This window comes from Trichosurus vulpecula, chromosome 5 (assembly GCF_011100635.1).
Source record: "Trichosurus vulpecula isolate mTriVul1 chromosome 5, mTriVul1.pri, whole genome shotgun sequence".
Taxonomy (NCBI): Eukaryota; Metazoa; Chordata; class Mammalia; order Diprotodontia; family Phalangeridae; genus Trichosurus; species Trichosurus vulpecula.
Window position 1 is genome coordinate 189596773 of NC_050577.1, and position 20989 is coordinate 189617761.

At 35.0% G+C, this 20989-nt stretch overlaps 1 protein-coding gene across 1 annotated transcript in view; it reads right to left on the bottom strand.

Annotated features, from left to right (window-relative positions):
• The window catches only part of PTPRO (protein tyrosine phosphatase receptor type O), a 211090-nt gene that overhangs the window by 104063 nt on the left and 86038 nt on the right, over positions 1 to 20989 (bottom strand). Inside the window, exons 2-4 of the mRNA XM_036759490.1 lie at positions 10852 to 11125; positions 4341 to 4499; positions 1900 to 2052 (exon numbers count right to left, since the gene is read on the bottom strand). Coding sequence (XP_036615385.1) covers positions 1900 to 2052; positions 4341 to 4499; positions 10852 to 11125 — 586 coding nt within the window. The remainder of the gene's footprint in view (positions 1 to 1899; positions 2053 to 4340; positions 4500 to 10851; positions 11126 to 20989) is intronic.

The window sequence follows — 20989 nt, forward strand, 5'->3', positions numbered from 1 at the left end:
AGTCAGACTGACCTTATTTCCTTTTTTTTAAATAGGGGTGGCAGGTCAGGGGAATAGTATAAGGAGAGATTGCCTATATTTTAGCAAAGCACATAGCTAGACACAAGTAGTTTTGAAACTATGTCAATGGCTGGACTCAAAAGGTAGTCATTAATGTCATTTTGGAAAGACAGCTACAATAGTTTCTCCCATCATCTCTCCTTGGCCCCATGCTATTGAAAATTTTTAGAAATGACTTAGATAAAGAATGAAGAGCTTATGAAATCTTCAGATGTTAGAAAGCTAGAAAGGATGGGTAACATATAAATGATATCAAGAATTAAACATATCTCAATATATAGAACATTGAGCCAAATATGAGATAATTAAATTGAATAGGAAGAAACATGAAATCTCTTATATTTAGGTTCCAAAAAATCAATATCATAGTATTCAATGGGGCCTGGGCATAGTTAGAGAGCAGTTTGTCTGAAAATGTGGGTTTTTTTGTGCATTGCAAGCTCAGCATAAGTCAATAGTTTTATATGGTGGTCAAGAAAATTGCTACTTTTGATTACATTAAGGGAGACATGATCTAGAAATAGGAAGATGTTAATCTTGTTGTACTTTGGCTTGGTTATACCACACCTAGAATATTGGGTTTAGTTTTGTGTCCATCTGTTAGGAATGACTTTGATAAGTTGGAGAGAGAAAAAGGAGAAGGATGGTGAAGGACCTCATGTTTATGCTGTGTAAGGGTAAGTTGAAAAAAATTAAGAATGTTTAATTTGGAGAAGAGAAGGCTGGCATTGGGAAGGGAGTAGCACACCTACAAAAGTTATCTTGTAGTATTTGAAAGCCTATCACCTGAAAGATTTGTTCTACTTGGCAACAGTGGAAAGAATCAGAAGCAATGGAGGGCGGAAATTGCAATGAGGTAAATTTAATTGTTATAGTAGGGGAAATGTCCTAATAATTAGAGCTAAACAAAAGAGCACCTTGAAAGGTAGTGAGTTTTCCCTCCTTGGAGGATTTTAAACAAAAACAGAACAACCACTTTTCAGGTATGAGATAGAGAGGATTCCTTTTCAGGTACAGATTGGAATAAATGGCTACTGAGGTCCCCTCCAAGTTGGAAATTCTATGATTTTGTGATCCTGTTTCTCCCAGTCCAGAGCTTATTCTCCTACAGCAGACTGCTTCCCTTTTTGATGCAAAGTTGCTTAGTTGCAATTGTTTTGTATTGTCTAGCCTATTGTCTAGCCTATAATTGACAAGGGAAAAGGCTGATGTATAAAATAGTGGGCTAATGCACAAATGCGTGACTTCACCCATTTACTCATTACATATATACATGCATAGATGCATTTATGAAGTATAATTAGGACTAACTTATGTTAATAATGCTTTAAATGCATTTTTATTCAAACTCCAATTTTCTATCTTGACAAAAACCTATACTAAAGTGCTTTCTATTCAGGCTAGGAACATTTTTTTGTGAAACAGTGTAAGGAACAGCTTGTTTTTATGCCACTTTTTAAATAAAAAGTAGATTCTAGTTGTTCTGTTTCACAAAATTTATTTATTTTTAAATTTCCTGATAAAATCTTATTGTATGTTCCATTATGTTCTTTATCCTTAGATACTAGTATAGTGGACATATGGTCATTTAAAGCCTCGCAACTGTCATATATTACCTTGCCCTTGTTTAAAATTTATTTAGAATATACTATGCTCCTTTTAAACTAATAGAAAATATTTATTAGATTATTATATAAATATTAGCACAATAGTTCCCCTGGTATTGGAATAGAATTTATATAAAACAGAAGTAGAAACACTGTGAAGAAAATGTCACATTTTACATTCTTTTTAATTTACTCATTTTGCTCACATAATTTTGTTTTTCAGAAAACTCACCTGTTCTGTGCTGTTTGGGTTCATGACTTATACCACTGTATTCCACCAGGGTGCTTTTGTTGAACGTCGCCTCAGATACTAGCTGAAAGGTAATATTACTATAACATATCCCAGGTAGCCAATGATTAAAAACTGTTTTACCTTTAAAAAAATCTGTAGAGACAAAAATACATCAATTTCTAAATTTGGCACTCAAAGCATACTTTATAAATTTCAGCATAAGTGAACGCCATTTAGGAAAGCACATGTAAGGGGTTATCTAGTAAAGGAGTGGGCCCAGAAACAGATAGCCAGAAGGCTGTGTAGGGATGGTAGCATATTTCAAATCTCTCTCAAAACTTCCCACCTGGAATTCCTATAAAGGCAGGAAAAAAGAAATGTAAATCTTTAGACTACAAGAATTTGAATGAACTAATTAGCAGGATGAGCTAAATTAAAGCAGCTATACAAATTTTCCTTCAAAAACTCAAGGTTTTTTTAAAAGAATTACTTCATATCTTAGTGACTAGCAATTATGTAGGAGTTATACATATTGAAGCCCATGTTTTAAAATTAGCCTGCTGGCAGGCAGTTTACCCAAGAAGAGGGGGAAAATAGATTTTGAATTTTTAAAACTAAGCTATTATTTATTACCATTGTTATTGTGCCAATATGAATAATTACCATAAAATCCATTTCAAGTGACTAGAACACAAATATGAAAGGGTATACTCTCAGCACTTAGTACAATGCCTAGCATACAGCAGGTGCTTAATAAATGCTTATTGATTTGACTTGAATTATACTTTGTTCAAAGAAAGATAAAGGGAGTGAAAGAAAAGCATCATGGATTTCCTTATCAGTATATCCTTTTAATGTGCAAAGCTTCTCTATCATTGTCATTATCTATTCTGTTCCCTTTGAATAAAGCATAATACTCTTTCAAATACATTCTCCAGTAAGAATACTAACTTACCTCAGTGATATCTGTAAGTTCAAATTTAGTTCTTTGCATTAAGATTGACTTTGTCTATCACCTATGTGTTGTGGCTTTGTAGATAAATATCTGAAGCCATCTTTTCTTCTTGGAGATTGTCTTCTGTGAATTGCTGCTTGTGTCTACTGACATACTTCTTAGGCTGTATTTACTATTTTCAGAGTTATCTAACTAGCAAACGTGTAAAGGCAGTTTCCGCCTTCCCCACAGATGTTCAATTTAAAGCTCTCATGATCAAATTTTAAACCATGGTTAAAAAACCCAAATCACATTATAAGACAACCTGTTCTTAGCCTAAATCTTCCTCAGCTTTTATTTTCTATTCACTTCTTCAATCTGTCATTTTTTCCATTGGCAGTCTCAAATGATAAGAAATTCATTTATTTTCCCCTAAAGACTTAATCCTTGCCCAGGCATTCATAATCCCTAGGAACACTCTTTAGGTTCTTTGAAGGGGGTGCCTTTTGTCCCCAAATGAATCACCAAAAGTGAGTAGGGGTCTGTCACATTTGAGAAGTTTCAGGAAGTTCTCCTTTATGCCTCTAGGGAAGACAGAAGAACCCTCTAGTCTTCACATCAGGTTGACAGATGGCTGTCTTTCTATCTCTCATCAGGACAATAACAACCTGGTATTTTCTGGTCTTTTCTTTTCATGAGCATTATTGCGTGACCTCTTTCCTGGTCGCACTTACATTCACACTTTCACACACACACACACACACACACACACACACACACACACACACACACACGATCTCTTGACACATTTAATTCATTTGATTCTTTTTTGATCATCTTGACCAAACAACTCAAAGTCAGATCAAAAAAGTCAAGTCAAATAAGAGTCAAAGTGAGTTGTTTATAGTAGACATAGCTATACGATTAGTCACATACAGAGACACATGTGAATAGAACACTGTGGTCTTAAACATTTAAAGGATAATGCTGAAATTCAGTTATATAAATTGTATTTCTTAGTCTCTGAGCAAACTATTGAAAGGGAGCATTCTTGCAGTCAACAATCAGAAACTATCTTTTCTGACATCTTCTTGAGGACAATCTACTTAGAAAAGACTTTTGTGTATGCTAGACATCTCCACTAAGGAAAAAAAAACATTATTTTTTCATGATAGCAATAAATTGGACATTTCATCTATTGTATATGTGATGTGTACATACAGATATTAGAGAGACTCCCTAAGTCCCATAGAAAGTTCACTCTAATTACTTCATTATCATACTCCATTCAGAATATCTCTATTTAACTGGGTTTTTCCCCAACAGTACAGCCCCTTACTTCTGAAATAGTATTCTAATTGCATTTGAAAATATGAGGCAAAAACATACCTTTTTCATTTTTTTAATCAAGCCTAAAGTAACTCTTCACTGTAGAATTCTTATTTCATCAATGATGCCATAGTTAATACCAAATCATACTACTTGCAACCTTCATTTTTCTTCTTACCTTTGTATAACATTGTCCGGAAGTCTTTGCCTTCCCAATAACTTATATTTACTCTTGTAAAAACATTGTACTTTTCTGGATAATGAATTTCAAATAAGACTCCTGTTTCAGGAGAAGGCTTATAATCATAAATAGAAACGCTGGTGACAGGAAGAGGCTCTACAAAAAGAAAATGGGAAAAAAGGAGAAGAAAAAGTTGGGGTAGGAATAAAAATGGAGAGACCATGATAAAAATACTGTAAAAGGAGATGGACTACACTTATCAGAACCATCTCCAATATCATTATCTTCAGTGATCATGAGCCAAATTCTATTCTCAAATTAGTATCACTTTCTTTCCTTTATCTTTTGTATTTTATTATTTTTATCTTTTGTATTTTATTCTTTTCAAAACACTATTACATCTATTTTTTAAAGACTGGGTTTCCTTATTTTATCATCTCAAAGCTGGTTTGTACTCTTCTATGTTAATTAAAAATGAGAGAACCCTGCAAAGTGAGAAACGAATAAATTTATTTATATCAAATTTACTCTGTAATATTTACACAAAAAATTTCAAATAATTTTAGGAAAGATTAAATGTTAGGGAGTTATCTCATCATCTTTACAAACTGTCAGAGGCTAGGCATACGAATGTGCTAACGGTACAGTTGTAAATTTGTCCCACTCTTATGTGAAACAATTTATAATTATACTTTAAAAATCACTAAAAGACATACCTTTTGACCATATTACTCATACATCCCAAGGATGTCAAAATCAGAGGGAAAGTCTCACCATATACAAAACTATCCATAGCAGCACTTTTCATAGCAGCAAAGAACTTGAATGTATATATCCATAAAAAACAGAATGGCTGAACAAATTCTGGTATGTGGATATAATTAAATATTAGTGTGCTGTGGAAATAACAAGTGTAAAGAATTCAGAGAAATTTGAGATGATTTCTATGCAATGAACTGATATAGGGCAGAGTAAACAGGTCAGCTAGGTGGTACAGTGGATTAAAACACTGGGCTTAGAATCAAGAATCATGAGTTCAAATCCAGCCTCAGACACTTACTAGCTGTGTGACCCTGGGCAAGTCACTTAACCCCATTTGCCTGAGTTCCTCATCTGTAAAATCAGCCGGAGAACGAAATGGCAAACCACTCCAGTATCTTTGCCAAGATACTTTGCCCTTTCACAAAGGGAAAACTAGCTGAATTGCAAAATAGACATAGTAACACAACAGGTACTAAATAAATGTTTGTTGATTGAGTTAGATTAAATATAAGATCAAACCATTAATTAGTAAAGGGCAAAGAGGACTTTGATCTAGGATACTCACATGGAGTTGAAAAGTATGAGAAGGTGGGAAGGTGCTTTTTTCCTTCAACAGCCATCCCCATGTTTCATCTCAAGTTTCTCTTCGGGTCTATTCCACTGTGACAGCTATTACCCCTGGGGTCCTGTGCCCCACTTCTGTACCCGCCTTCCCCCAAGGGTCAAAGGTTGGATCACCCCATCTCCTACTGTGACTACATCTATGTTCTGACTGTTTTCTCTATTACTATACTCCTATCTTGGCCCCCATTTTTGCCTCAGGTAAAATAACAACTCCATATAAGATCCAAATTAAATTTTGGTTTGGGCGATTCAAATTAAATTTTGGTTTGGGTGATTCACTTTAATTCTGAAAGTTTTGACTGAGGGCTGACTGTATGACAAGCTGCAATGTCTCATTTAGAGGTTCAGTCTAAATTTTAAATCAGTTGTTTCCACTAGGAAACAACTTGCACTTTCACTGCAACACTAAAGTCATTCATACATCTGATTTGAATATTGCCTATGTGGATCATGAGGAATATTTTCAAATTAAAATTTATTATGATAAGCTTGATTTCAGCTCTGAAACGGAAGCCAGCAGGTGCCACATATGACTTGAACTCATGTAACTTCTAGCCCCAAACTCTGACCACCTTTTCGATTATTCCACAAGAACCCTTGAGCCATTTGAAGTCCCTTCATAGAGCCAAATATGATTTCTAACCAAATCTGACAGCTGATTCTTGATCTAAAAGTACCAAAATGAATGCCAACAGCAAAGGGATGTCACAAAAGAATATGCTTTCTTTTTCCACCTCCTCTGTCACCACGGTTCTCTCTCTAGAAGAGAAAGGCCGCCACCTCTCTTTTTATAGCTTTAGGGCATAATGGTTTTAGATCAAAGTTACTGTCAAACATCTGAAATTTAATAAGCATTGTAACAAGAGATCATATATTTAATTTTCTTCTATTTTTTATGCTACTCCAATCTATTTAAATTTTTAAACTGAAAAAGTTTTGAAATCTCCACTTGCTTGTTGGTTTTTTCTGTTTCAGTCAACTTGGAATGAAATAACTCAGTTTCAAATCTTCAGACCCGTGCTGAGTCCAAATGCAAATACTATAGTACAATGCTTAAAAGTATAAAGAAGCCTCATTAAATTTGCAGATTACATAAACCCAGGAGGCATACCTATCACAATGGCTGACAGTGTCAGGATCCAAAAAGATATGAACACGCTAAAGCATTAGACTCAATCTAATAAGATGACATTCAATAAGGATATATGTGAAGTCTTACATTCAGTATCAGAGAATGAACTTCACAAGTACAAGATGGAGGAAGCAGTTTGAAAAAGACATGGGGGATTTTAATGGGCTATAAGTTCTTTCTTTTTTGTATTTTTATTAATTCATTTATTTTTAATTTTCAACATTTACTTACGTAAGTTTTCAATTTTCTCCCCTCTCCTGCCCCCTGTAAGTTGACATGCAATCTGCTATGGGCTCTACACATACATTTCTATTAAACACACCCTCACATTAGTCATATTGCATAGGAAAATTATAACAAATAGGAGAGACCATGAGAAAGAAAAACAAAACAAAACAAAAAAGAAAACAGTCTGCTTCACTGCATTCTGACTCCACAGTTCTTTCTCTGGATGTGGATGGCATTTTCCATCAGGAGTCCTTTGGAACTATTTTAGGTCCTTGCACTGCTGAGAAAGGCTAAGTCCAGTGGTGGGATTCAAATGAATTAATAACTGGTTCTCCATGGAACCAAGCTGAGGCTCTGCCCCTGCCACTGACGTGGTGGGCACAGGCCCCACCCCTGCCAGTTCTCCAAACTCAACCTAAAATTAGGTACTGGTTCTACCCAAAGGGTGTGAACTGGCTAAATCCCAGCACTGGCTAAGTCTATCAAAATCAGTCATTGCACACAGTGGTTGCTACTGTGTACAATGTTCTCCTGGTTCTGCTCACTTCACTCAGCATCAGTTCATATAAATTTTTCAGGTTTTTCTGAAGTCTGCCTGTTCATCATTTCTTATTGCACAATAGTATTCCATTACATTCATATACCACAACTTGTTTAGCCATTCTCCAATTGATGGGCATCCCCTCAATTTCCAATTCTTGGCCACCACAAAAAGAGCTGCTATAAATATTTTTGTATATGTGGGTCCGGCTGTAAGTTCTTTCGAGGCAGTAGGGTAATATTGCAGACAATAAATTTAATTTGACCTTACACTTTATTAAGAATAACATTGTTTACTGGAAATGGAAACATATAGATCAGTTCAGCAACATGTTGATAGATGTTTAACAATTGGCTCTCCCCCACAAAAACGTATGCATGATGCACTTTTAAGTGTAACTTGCATTAGTAACATTTTCTCCATCATTGCTGAATCACCATTATGTATCCATGACAAGGTGGGAAACAAAACACGTATGACTGAAACTAAATCAATTCAGTAACAATAACAAAATTTTTGTACAACATATACTTTGCAAAGTATCTTCCCTCAGTTATCTCCTCACAATGCCACAGGATATGTAAGACAGGCATTAGTTGACAGCTTCTTTTACCAAGAGAACCACTGAGGCTTATTGGAAGAAAAAATGATTTGCCTTGGGGGCACACATCTAAATGGTGTTATGTTGAGGACTGAGGTCAAATCTGTCTCTGTTTGCTTGTTGTATTCATTATATTGCAGGTGTTGAACACAGGATTAAGATTCAAAAGATCAAGGTTATGGGCTTTGCCCTGCCCTTAACTACTTCGGGGATCATGGGAAATTCACTTAACCTCTTGGACTTCAGTTCACCCATCTGTAAAATTAGGTGGTAGAACTACTTAATTTCTAACTTTTCTCTAAGATCTAATGTTCTATATTTGACAGGGACAGGTCTATGAAGGTTCAGCCCTAGGAGTATACACATTTGGTGAACCTGCTTCTGGAAATGCCTAATGACAGGGAATGTGGGTGACATTTTATTTAAGCTCAGGCTTATTGACTCCATGAAGTTTTATATCAGCAAATTACATGTCACAACCATTCTTGTGGATTTGCCATTTGACCCAAAACTATCCCTTCTCTCTAAAATCTGCTTTCTTGATCTAAAACAGGCTTTTGTTCAACACATTGCTCAAACTAAAAAGTAATCAGGCTTTCAAGCAATTAGTATATTTTTATTATAAAATTAAAGGTAATTCAATTGAACAAGCATTTAAATGCCTACTAGGTGCTGTGTACTAAGGATAGAAAGGACAAATATGAGACCTTCCTTGCCCTTGGGAGCTCACATTCCTCTGGGAGAATACTCGGATGAGTAAATGCAAGGTATAAAAAAATACAAAGGGGCAGGGGACACGAATGACCAGGAGAATGAGAAGGAGATCATGAAGGATGTAGCTCTTGAACTGAGCCTTGAAGGGGGGTGGGTGTTCTAACAAAGTGAGGGGGGAGAAAAAATTCCAGGCATTGGGAAATAACTTGTATGAGCCACATGCCATATGTAGAGAACTGCAGATGGATAGGTCAGGCTGGGAATAATGTGTAATCCCCATTGGAATCAGGCTATGAAAGGCTTTAAGGGTCAATTTTTTTTCATGGAGGCATTGAAGAATCACTGAAGCTTCTTAAGCAGGAGAGGGGCATGGCAAGATTTGTGCTTTAGCGATTAAGTTTTGGAAGATGGATTGGAGAGGGGAAAGGCTGGAGGCAATAAAACCAATTAAGGAATTACTGCAATAGTTTAGGCAAAGGGGGATGAAGGACTGAATTAGGCTCGAGTCAAGGGAGAGAAGGGACATGTTGAAGATGTAAAATCAATAACATTTAGCAACTGATTGCACATATGGAGTAAGTCATAGTGCGGAGTCAAGGGGCATACAGCCTTTCAGGTTAATGAGCTATTATGTTCAAATAAAATAACTTTATTATAAAATGTCCATTAGACTTACATAGGTATCTATATCTATTCCTTTCTGCAAAAATCTATCATTAAAATGCCAATATACTCCTAGGCATGCCAAATGGCTGTGAATCATGGAACACGAGGATCTCAGAAGACTCAAAGTTGCAGATGACCCAGAAAACAATAGCGAGACATAGTAAGTTTCAATGGGTGAAAATACCTACCAATTATGGTTTGTACACAAGAAGTATTCCTTATACAAAAAACATCCTCAAGGAAAAGGGGAATGGACTAATAATGTCATGAGAGTAAGGGCTAACACATGGATAGTGTCACACTGATAGAAATGAAATATCAAAAGAATCATAGGAAAACCTCCAGCATATTGTGTAGACACTTCATGGAGAATTTATGGAATGCTATGGATGAATATTGCACAAGTTGAGAATGGACAATAATTATACAGGATGTGGACTACTGGTTCCTAGCTGAACAACTACAAAGAGTGTCCATATTAATGGAATATTTGGGGTGCTGGCCTTTGGTAACACCCAACTAATCTAACCCACTGACAAGAGGTTAGTTTATCAAGAATGATTTTCAGCAGCAAAAAATATCCCCTAGCAATTTGATTAGTCTAGAGTAGATTCCTTGTTTCTAAAATCATTACTGTAAATCATTACAAATTATTGTGGCCCCTACCTGAAGATGCCTAATTTCTCATGAACATGAAAGGATGTATGCATGACATAAAATTGGATAGGTAGATTGGAGCCAAAAGGTAGAGTGTCTTAAGCACTGTCTGGTGCTTATGCTATATTGCATAGACAATAGGGACTCATTATATTTTATATAAAATAATTGCACAATCAGATGGAAATATATGTAATATGTTATAACCAAAGAGCGGTAAATTCTAGGAAATTTTATGTTGTCATCCTGCTGTTCCTCACCACATGTTCCTCTCTTTTTGCTTTCTCTATTGTCCTTCCTTCTTATTCTCTTAATCTTTTTGTTTTTCCTCTTCATGTTTTAACCATAGATCATACTGGAGCTTGAAATAAACTTAGAGATCATTTGACCTAACTTCATCTTAAAAGTGCAAAAACTGATAGTTTCTGTCACCTAAGAGCTTAGTTGCAGAATTAGGACTAAAATCTAGGTATCCTGACTAGGTCTACTGCCTTTCCAATTCATGCAAATTATTTTTGTTATGCACCTATATGAATATTCATCCAAAGAAGGTACTTGGAGGATCATACTGGAGAGTACTTACTTGTTAACACAGTGATTGATCTGGCTGGCTTGATCATAACATTTGCGTTCACCACCACCAAAGTGATTATGTAATAAAGACCATGATAACTGGCATTGAAGACCACAGGGGCAGGCAGTGTGCTGTTAAATTCCTCAAACTGGAAGAAATAATTCTTAGATTCACCAGTTATCTTCACAACATATACAGATGAGGAACTCACGACATCTGAAGCTTCCAGGGAGACAACAATGCTGTTATCATCTTGGACGGTAACATGGAAAGGTGTAGCATTCTGTTGAGATATAAAGAAACAAAAGAAACAGAGATAAAATTCACTAACATCCAGATTCATATAAAGGATATGCACCTAATAACTGAAAGTTGCAGAAACTAATTTTTACAACTGGATTACGATTTAAAAAAAAACCTAATTGAATCATTATAATTAGGAAGAAATGCATGAACACTGAAGTAGCTGAACTTAATACCAATGACCCAGGATCTTTTCGTGGTTTTAAATTTCTTTTTTTCTCATGACCTCAAATTTTCTCTCCACTTACACACCACAGTGATATTTGTTTTTATTACATGAGAAAATTTCTACTGTCATGGAAGGTTTTTTTTAAAAGTTCACTTTGAGAGTAGGTGGATATTAGGGTAGTCCAAAGTTTTAAATGGAATTAGCATATTGACAATATTAGGTGGATATTAGGGTAGTCCAAAGTTCCAAATGGAATCAGCACATTGATGCAAATGCCCAAGAAAATGTTTTCTCTCATCCCTATTCTTCATTAGGAGGAACATATTCTCTTTGAGAAACTGCCTTATTTAAGAATCAGCTCTCTCTGTATAAGAGAAGTTGAGAGGCTGAAAAAATGATAGGAATTGGGGAAAAGGTCAAAGATTTTGACCCAACTCCAGAGATAAAAGTTGAAGGTAAGTTAAATCACATGGATAATTGACTTTTAATGATATAGTGAAGGGCAGAATCATGACTGATTGCATTGCACCTACATATTACTTATGAGCTACTTCCTAGAATAGTCAGGAAACCTAGATGAAAAAAATTATTAAGCAGTCAGGGAACCTCGACTGAAGAATAACTAAGCTATTAAGCAGAAATTACTTCAGATTAGTTTCTTTGCTCACAGATACTTAACAGTAATAATACCTTATATGTGTAAAGCTCTTTGTAAATTACAAAGCACTTTCCAATATAGTATCTTATTTGATCACCAAAATAGCTCTGTGGGATAGGCAGGATAGATACTGCAATTTCTATTTTACAAATGAGGAAACTGAGGACCAGAGTGTAAGCTTGACATCACAGAAAATGGCAGGAGCAGATCTAAAATGTGGTTCTTCTGCCTACTCATTTTCTGCTTAATATCATCAGTTCTCTCTACCCCAAGACCTCTTTTAATGGAGGGTAAAGAACCTCCTTTAAGGAGGTCCCCCAGGCCAACTATCTCTTAATTTCCCACCTGAATGTACTACTTTGGACTTCATCTTGCCCCAGAGTACATTCCCTTCTTTTCCTCGCCCCCTTTCGGCTTCCTTTTGTGTATTGTCTACCCACTTTAGACTGTAAGCTCTTTGAGGGCAGGGACTGTCTTTTTATTTTATTTTTTCATATTTGTATCCTCAAAATATTGGGACAGAAGAACAAATAACAGTTAAAAAAAAGTACACCTGGAAGAAATCTTCAGATTTTGACAAATCAAGCCAATAGAGCTAGAGGATAGAGCTTGGTGAATCAACCCCTTAATTATTGGTTTCCTAGAAAAATATGAAGAAACAAAAACATCTCATCACGGTGCTTGGTACATAGTAGTTTTAAATGTTTATTGATTGAATAATATGTTTATCAGTGACTTTGTTTGAAAGCATAGATGACATGCTTATCAAGTTTGTATATACCACAAAGCTGAGATAAAGAAATATCTTTTCACTAAATGAAAGTTAAGATTCAAAAACATCTTGAAAGTTTAGAATATTGGGTTGAATGTCGTAAGAGAAAGTTTAACAAAAATAAATGTGTTAATCATGATATCTCCCTGCCAGGTAGTACTGCTGGCAAAATTCTAGAATGTATTGCTGAAAAAGACAGAAAGCATAACATAGAGGTTAGAAAGTTGATATTGGAGTTAAGAAGACCTAGTATCAAGTATCACTTCTGACATATATTGACCATGCAACCCTGGGTAAGTAATTTCACTTCTCTGTGGCCTGGAAAACTCTCTAAGAAAATAAATTGCAGAATGGTTCCCAATCTGTATTGGTAGAAGCAGTTTGTTTCCTAGGAATTCCCTATACTGGATAAAATCCCAAGAAACATGGGAAAAGAAAGAGGAAGGGAATGAAAAGGAAGGGGAAAGAGAAGGGGAAAGAGAAGGAAAGAAAAGGGGAAAGTGGGAAGAAAGGAAAAAGGGAAGGAAAGAAAAAAACTTAGAAAAGATGGCAGAAAATCTTAATAAAGCATTTTACTTCATTCTAATTAGGGCCAAGAAGAACCCAGAAATAAAAATATTGGGATGGCAGAACAAATAATAGTAAAAATGACAACAAAAAGATCTTAACAAACCAAGTCAATAGAGCTACAAGATGCTTGGCAAACCAATCTGAGAATTGTCTCCTCAAAAAATATGAAGAAACAAAAAGCCTGAATATCATATTATAGGAAATAATGCAGTTTCAAAGTAAGAGAATGAAATAAAATTTGTGCTTTAGTTGAATGCAAAAAAGCCTTAATTGCAATCATGATTTCAGATAAAGGAATCACAAATACAGATAATCACCAAGATAGAATAACAAAAAAGCTTGATTATTTATTTATGATTAAGGTTATCTTAGGATATTAAATAATGTCATTATTAAATATGTATTCCCTGAATAGCATAGCAGCCAAGTGTTTAAAGGAAAAGTTAAGTGAAATGCAAAAAAAGATATTGTGATATATCATACACATTTGTAGGTGACTTTAGCATTCCTCCATCAGAGCTTGAGAAAACTGACAGAAAGATGAACAATGAGAACATTATAGACTTGAATAGAATGTTAGGAAAATTGGAGTTGAGCCCTATGGAGAACAATGAGTGGGAATCTTAGTATGTTTCTTAGATTTCCATAGGATTTTTATATGCATTGCTTTTAGTAGGACATAAAAACTTCTGAAAATATGGAAATTTTAAAGACATAGTTTTTCATCTAATAATATAACCAAAGTTTTATTTAAGAAAATATTAAAAAGGATAAAATCTTAAAAGATTTTAAATATGTTTGTATATAAACACATTCCTGTACACATATATGCACATACATGTGTTTGGGTCAAAGATAAAACCATAGAAACCTTATTAAATTATTAAATACAATAATCCTGGTGATAGAGCATACCATCGCTTATGGTGTGCAGCTAAAACAGTCCTAGGAAGAAAATTACAATTCAAGATGTATATTAGCAGAAGAGAAGCAAAGATTACTCAATTGTGAATTATAACATATTACAAATTACAAAACCAGCAAATAAATAATAGCCAAAAAAACAAAGGAGACATAAAAGGACCAGGAATTTAGAGCAGGAAGAATGTAAACTAGTTTAACTGCATAATTTTAAAAATAAGGAAACTGAAGTTGAAGACTTTAAATATCTTGCCTAAGGCCACACTGCTAGAAAGCAACAGAGTTGGGATTAACACCCAGGTACTCTGATTCCAAATTCAATATTCTTTCCACTTTAGTATAGGAAATAAAGAATTAAAAATATTTTAGAAATGGACTAATGGATAAAACAAAGAGTTGTTTTCTGAGAGCTAATAAAATTTATATGCATGCATAATGATTATTACTTCATTTGATCTTTTTAAATAAACAGGTCAACAATTAATCTCCTGTTATATGTCAGGCTGCCAGACACTGAGCTTAGTGCTGGAGATACAAAGAAAGGCAAAAACAAAAAACAAAAGAACCCCTAAAAAACAAAAACAGTCCCTGCTCTCAAGAAGCCCACAGATTAAGAGGTGGAACAATATCCAAACAATAATATGCAAGCAGGATATATACAAGATAAATTGGAGACAATCTCAGAGGAAGGCACTAACAAGAAAAAAACACATCACAAAAGTAAACCATGAGAAGGAAATTTTTTGAATAATCAGAACCAAGCACATCAAATTGAATACTGGCAATATTAAAAACTTTAAATGGATGTAGTTCTGTGAAAATATAAAATTCTAAAATTAGCAAAATGGAAAATAGTTTAAGTCAACCTCAGAAAGAGGATTTGAGCAGTCCATTAATTAATTCACAAGAAGAAAAAAAGCTGTAGAAGTAGACAGTTATTGCTGAATTCTATCAAACATTTACAAAACAGAGAGTTCTTATGCCACATAAATCATTTTTTTAAACAATAGAAATATTTTATGTATTTTATAGCTATTCTGAATAGGATTTCCCTTTCTATGTTCTCCCTGGATTTAGTTATTGCTATGTAGAAATGCGGACAATTTTGGAAGATTTATTTTTTTAATTTACTGATTTAATTTTTTTAATTTATTGATACTGCTTGTAAAATAGAAGAAATCCACAAAAATCATCAGCACTTCTATACAATGATAATAAAATCCAGGATGGAAATTCCATTCAGAATAATGACAAAATGCATAAAGTCTCTAGTAGTCATTCTAATAAGATGCACAAATACAATTACAAAAAACTCTTTAAGGAGATAAAGATTGAGTTAAATAATTGGAAGAATATTCATTACTCATAGTTAGCCTTCCTCCAATGTAATCCAAATGAGGATTCCATTTAAATTAATTTACAAATTTAATCCCATACCAATTAAACTTCCATGTGGTGTTTATAGAACTAGATCAAAATTGATTTGATCATCAAAACAGCCCTATGCAATAGGTAGGGCAGATATTACAATTTCTCTTTTACAAATGAGGATACTGAGGCCCAGAGATAGTAAGCTTGAGATTACACAGAAAATGACAGAAGCAGGTCTAAAACGCAGTTCTTCTGCCTACCCATTTTCTCCTTAAAATCATCAACACCCTCTACCCTGAGACCACTTTGAATAGAGGGTGGAGAACATCCTTTAAAGAGGTCGCCCAGACTATCTCTTAATTGCCCACCTGAATGTCCCACTTTGGACTGCATCTTGTCCTTGAGTACATTCCCCTCTTTTCCTTACCAGCTGTCCCTCTTGAAGATAATAAGCTTTCCCTTTGGACCTATGCTCCCTGTTTTCCTATCCTTTGATTTGGATTCCAGTAGACCTAAATACTCCTTCCCCTAGAATTGGAAAACATGACCCCTGTTCAGAGAAATTCTCCTGGTGTCCACTCTTTTCAAATAGAACAGGTCATAACACCCCAACTTCCAGGAACACACGTCACAATGATCCTAACTTAGAGTGTCCTCCTTTTGTGAGTAAAACTTAATTCTTATTTCCCTTTATGGGTTCAGCTCACCAATACATTCTCCCTACTTTTAAAAGCCTACTCGATACAGTAAAAGGTTAAAAACATCACACGGATTTTTCCTTTCAATGCCTGGTCAGCTGGCAATGTAACTTCAGGTCCCTCCTCTTTTCCTCTGCTCTCCCTGCCTAAAGTTTTTCCCTCTTTACTATTCTCCCACCCCCACAAAAATGCATTTTTAATAAGAAAATGTATTTTTCAATATTTGAAAGATTAACAGAGACAAAAGTAGAAATCTGGTCAATCTGAGTCCAACTCCTGAGTCCTTTCTGTGACACAGACACAACACTGTCTTCTCAGTACACTAAATGGAATGTTCTAACCTCTATAAAAGAAGGCAAAGCAGTAATGTTTGAAATACATATAATTAAGAAATAATTTCCCATGTTAATTTATGATTTCCATCATCTCACCATACAAGAAAGATCACTGTCCTTATCCTATTTTGGTATACAAGATGGCAAGAATAACAATCTGATATTTATGTTTTATAAATGAAACTCAAAAACAGTGTTGTCTTCTAGAACAGCTGTAAAAAGACATTATGTATTTTGCTTCATCAAGTGAAAAGATTCCATTCTTTCGGAGGGATGGGAATTTGTTTAAGTCCTGAATTGGTGTGTGACATTAAGGAAATATCATTAGTTTTCTTTGACAAAATATACAAATCTGTATTAACTAACAGGCACTTCCCCAACAGACTTTCCTCTTGTAACATTTCTAATTATTATTAAAATAATAGAGAAATAGAAATGTATTTGTAACTTTTAGAGGGAGATTATCAATTAGATTTTAGCCAAGTGGCAAAACAAATTCCAACTGTAACTGAAAATGTTAAAAATAAAATTCGTCATAGAAATGACTAAATCTCTTCTTTATACTTCTGGCCATTAGTTTAAAACCTCTGTAAGGTTAAGCTTACAGGCAAGCTGTTCTTCTGAGAAGTGACATACATAGTTTTGAGATCATCTATGCTTTATGTTTTAATTCAAATGCCTCTGTTTAATAAGCTTTAATTCAACTCAAACAGCAGGAATAAAAGTCAACAAAATAATTTAACTCATTCACTAGTAGCTTGAGTGAACCAAGAAGAGAGAAGGAAAAAGGAATAGGAGAAAATTAATGAAATATACTTTTTTTAATGTGAGATCACATCTACAAAAATTCTTTAAAAACTTTAAAGCATTCTACAAAAGTAAGGTTACATGGAATGAGTTCAAACTTTGGAGTGGCTCTAAAATTCCTATTTCTTTAGCCCACATGGAATTGCCTCTGAGAAACTTCTAGACATAGGTCATGCATAGGTCTCCATGGGTATGTGAGTAAGAAGGGGTATAGGACAACATTGTGTTTCACAGAAAATTTGGGAAACACATAAAAGACTTATGGAAGCCCATAAACAGATGATATGATATGACATGATATGATATGATATGATATATGATATGATATGATATGATATTCTTCCTTTTAAGGATAATAGTCCCATATTCCTCCCCCAGGGCCTAGGTACTAATCCTGCTTCATAGAGACACCCTTAGATTTGGATTGGGTGTCTCTGTGAAGCTGGATTAGTGCCTACGAAACAGAGCAGTAGAATGAAGGAAGGTGTTAGGGACTCATGGAGAATATAGGGATTTAGTTAATTGTGACCAGAGGTCCTTAATCTAGGATCAATAAACTTGCTTTTAAAATATTTTAGTAACTGGATTTCATTACATTTGATTTCCTTTGTAATTCTATTTTACTTTATATATTTAAAAAACAGTATTCTAAGAAGGGTTCCACAGGCTTTATCAGAATGACAAAGGTTCTGTGACATTAAAAAAAGCTGAGAATTTCTAATCTAGAACAGATGCTTCATTTTATAGGTAAGACTATTAAATGCTAGGAAGAAGAAGTCACACAGGTATTCGAGAAAAGGTATACTACAACCCCTAGGGAGGAGAATTGTATTGTTTGCTTTTTGTCAATATATTGTTTATCCTTTCACTACAGGTAGTGAGGTAGCATAGTGGATACAACATGAGGCCTGAAATACCCCCGTTCACATCCAGCATCAGACACAGATTAGCTGTGTGACCTTAGGCAAGTCCCTTATCCTCTATTTGCCTCAGTTTCCTTGACTATAAAATGGGGATAATAACAGTACCTCCCTCCAAGGGTTGTTGTAAGGATCCAATGAAATGATAATTGTAAAGCACTTAGCACAGTGCCTGGTAAATATTTTTTCCCTTCTCCTCTTCCTTTTGCTGTTTTCTACATTTCTTCATGGGCTCCTAGGATTCCTTTTTAGCTTCAACATTTTCTTTGTTATAAAATGAAGCCTGTTCCAACTCAATAAATGCATTCATTATATCCAGTGCTTGTAGATTACCTGGGGATCCCTTTGCCCACATTTGTAGAAACCTAGACAGGAACACAACTGATATTTGGAAACATCTCAGAAGGATGTCTAGGTGAGTAAAATAATGAGTCAAAAGAGTAACCTTTTGGGTCACACCTGAACCTGTTTGATTGAGGTCAGAGCTGGAAGAGGTTGTGCCAAGTGTTGATAAAGTACTGATAAGATAATAACAAAAATAATAACATTTAGGTAGCATTTTAGGGATTCAAAATGTTTTCACACATTATTTTATCTGGTCTTCAGCATCGTGTGGTGGAACAAAGAGGGCATTATCCTATCAGGAAACTAGATCTCAGAGTGGTTAAGTGAGGATCAGACAGCTAGTGAGTGTCTAAGTTAGCAACTGAACCTAGCTCTCCTGACTCCTGGTAATCTTTCTACTTTAGCATACTGCCTTTCACAGAAAGATTCTCCATGTGGCAAGGCTGTCCTCACACCTCTGCCAAGTTTGTGAAACTGATAGTGCTTCAAAGTGTGCTGATTTAAGAAGCCAAGGGGTTTTGGAAAGTGTGTGGGAAGTGAGGCAACAATTAGCAATCCATTTGGCTCTTTTCCACTTAGCCTGGCCCCTGTGAGTTTCATGGACTCGAGAGGAATATTTAAGAGTTCCTTTACCACAGCTTCACCTTCCCTTTGTGCTAGGTGAAGATCCAGGGAATGACTTATCCAGGTGAGGAGAATGATAGGAATTAAAATGAATTTTCTGAACAAAACTCACATAAGAGTTAGCCTGAGAGGCTAACAGACACGTCAGTCAGTCAACAAGCATTTATTAAACACTATTTGCCAAATACTATGCTAAGTGCTGGAGACCCAAAGAAAAGCAAAAACATAGTCCCTGTCTTGAGTCTTGAAGAAGCTTATATTTAATGTAGGAGATGTGGTAAATAATTACATATATACAAGATATATACAGTGCAAATGAGAGATAATCTCAGGAAAGGCACCAGAAGTTGGGGTTGGGAAAGGAAAGAACGGGAGTAGAAGAGACCTTTTGCAAAAGGTGGGATTTAGATCTATCTTTTTTTTTAACTGGGGCAGCTAGGTTAGGCAGTGGATGGACCTGAAGTCAGGAAGATTCATCTTCCTGAGTTCAAATCTAGCTTCAAACACTTAATTGCTATATGACCCTGGGCAAGTCATTTGTTTGTCTCTGTTTCCTCATTTGTAAAATGAGCCAGAGAAGGAAATGGCAAACCGTTCCAGTACCCCTGCCAAGAAAACCCCAAACGCACAAATATAGTTACTTGGAATAAGTTGGACATGGTTTGAGGCCTGGAAGTGCTATTCCCTCTTCATCCCTAGATGTTTTTTGTTTGCTTGTCTGTTTGTTTTGCTTTGATCATTTCCCTTGAAATTCTAGATATTTTGCTTTTCCAAATGAATTGTATTATTTTATCAAGTTCTATAAAGCATCTCCTTGGTAATTTGATTGATAAAGCATTAAAAGTATGAATTAATTTTGGTAGTATTATCATTTTTATTATATTGGCACATGCTAGACTTAGGCACTGAATATTCTTCTGGCTGTTTACACTGTTCCTTATTTCTTTAGGGGATACTTTGGTATGTCAATTCTCAGATAATTTATACATTTTGTAGCTACTTGGAATAAGAATTCTGGTTTTATTATTGTTTCCTAGGTTTTGTATTATACAGATGTGTTGATTTTGAGGGTTTATTTTGTAGCCTGTAACTTTACTGAAGCTGTCACCTCAATTAGTATCTGCTGATTCTCTAATATTTTTCAAGTATACCATCAATCATCAGCAAATAAGGATAGTTTTATGGCATTACCTATATTGATTGTTATTTAAAAGCTTGATAGAATACTCCTTTGAATTAATCATGACCAAGGAATTCCCCTCCCTGACATACACTTCAGCAGTTTCTTCCTAAGTAGTTCAGTTTTCCTCCTACTTCCTTCCTTCCTTCCTTCCTTCCTTCCTTCCTTCCTTCCTTCCTTCCTTCCTTCCTTCCTTCCTTCCTTCCTTTTCTCTCTTCCTTCCTCCTTCCTTCCTTTTTCCTATTTCCTTGTCTGAGATTGGATTATTTGAGCTTTGCATTTTATCTTCTGTTGGTTTGGATATTTTGGATTTTTTCTACATAGTAAGTTCTTATAATTTTTATTTCTATTGGCTTGCTATTTTGTTGAGCTGAATTTTTTAATTTCCCTGATGTAATCTTTTTCAAGCCTCTCATTTTAATTCTATGTATGTATTTTTTGTGTGTTTCTTAAGCAACAGATTGTAGGGTTTTT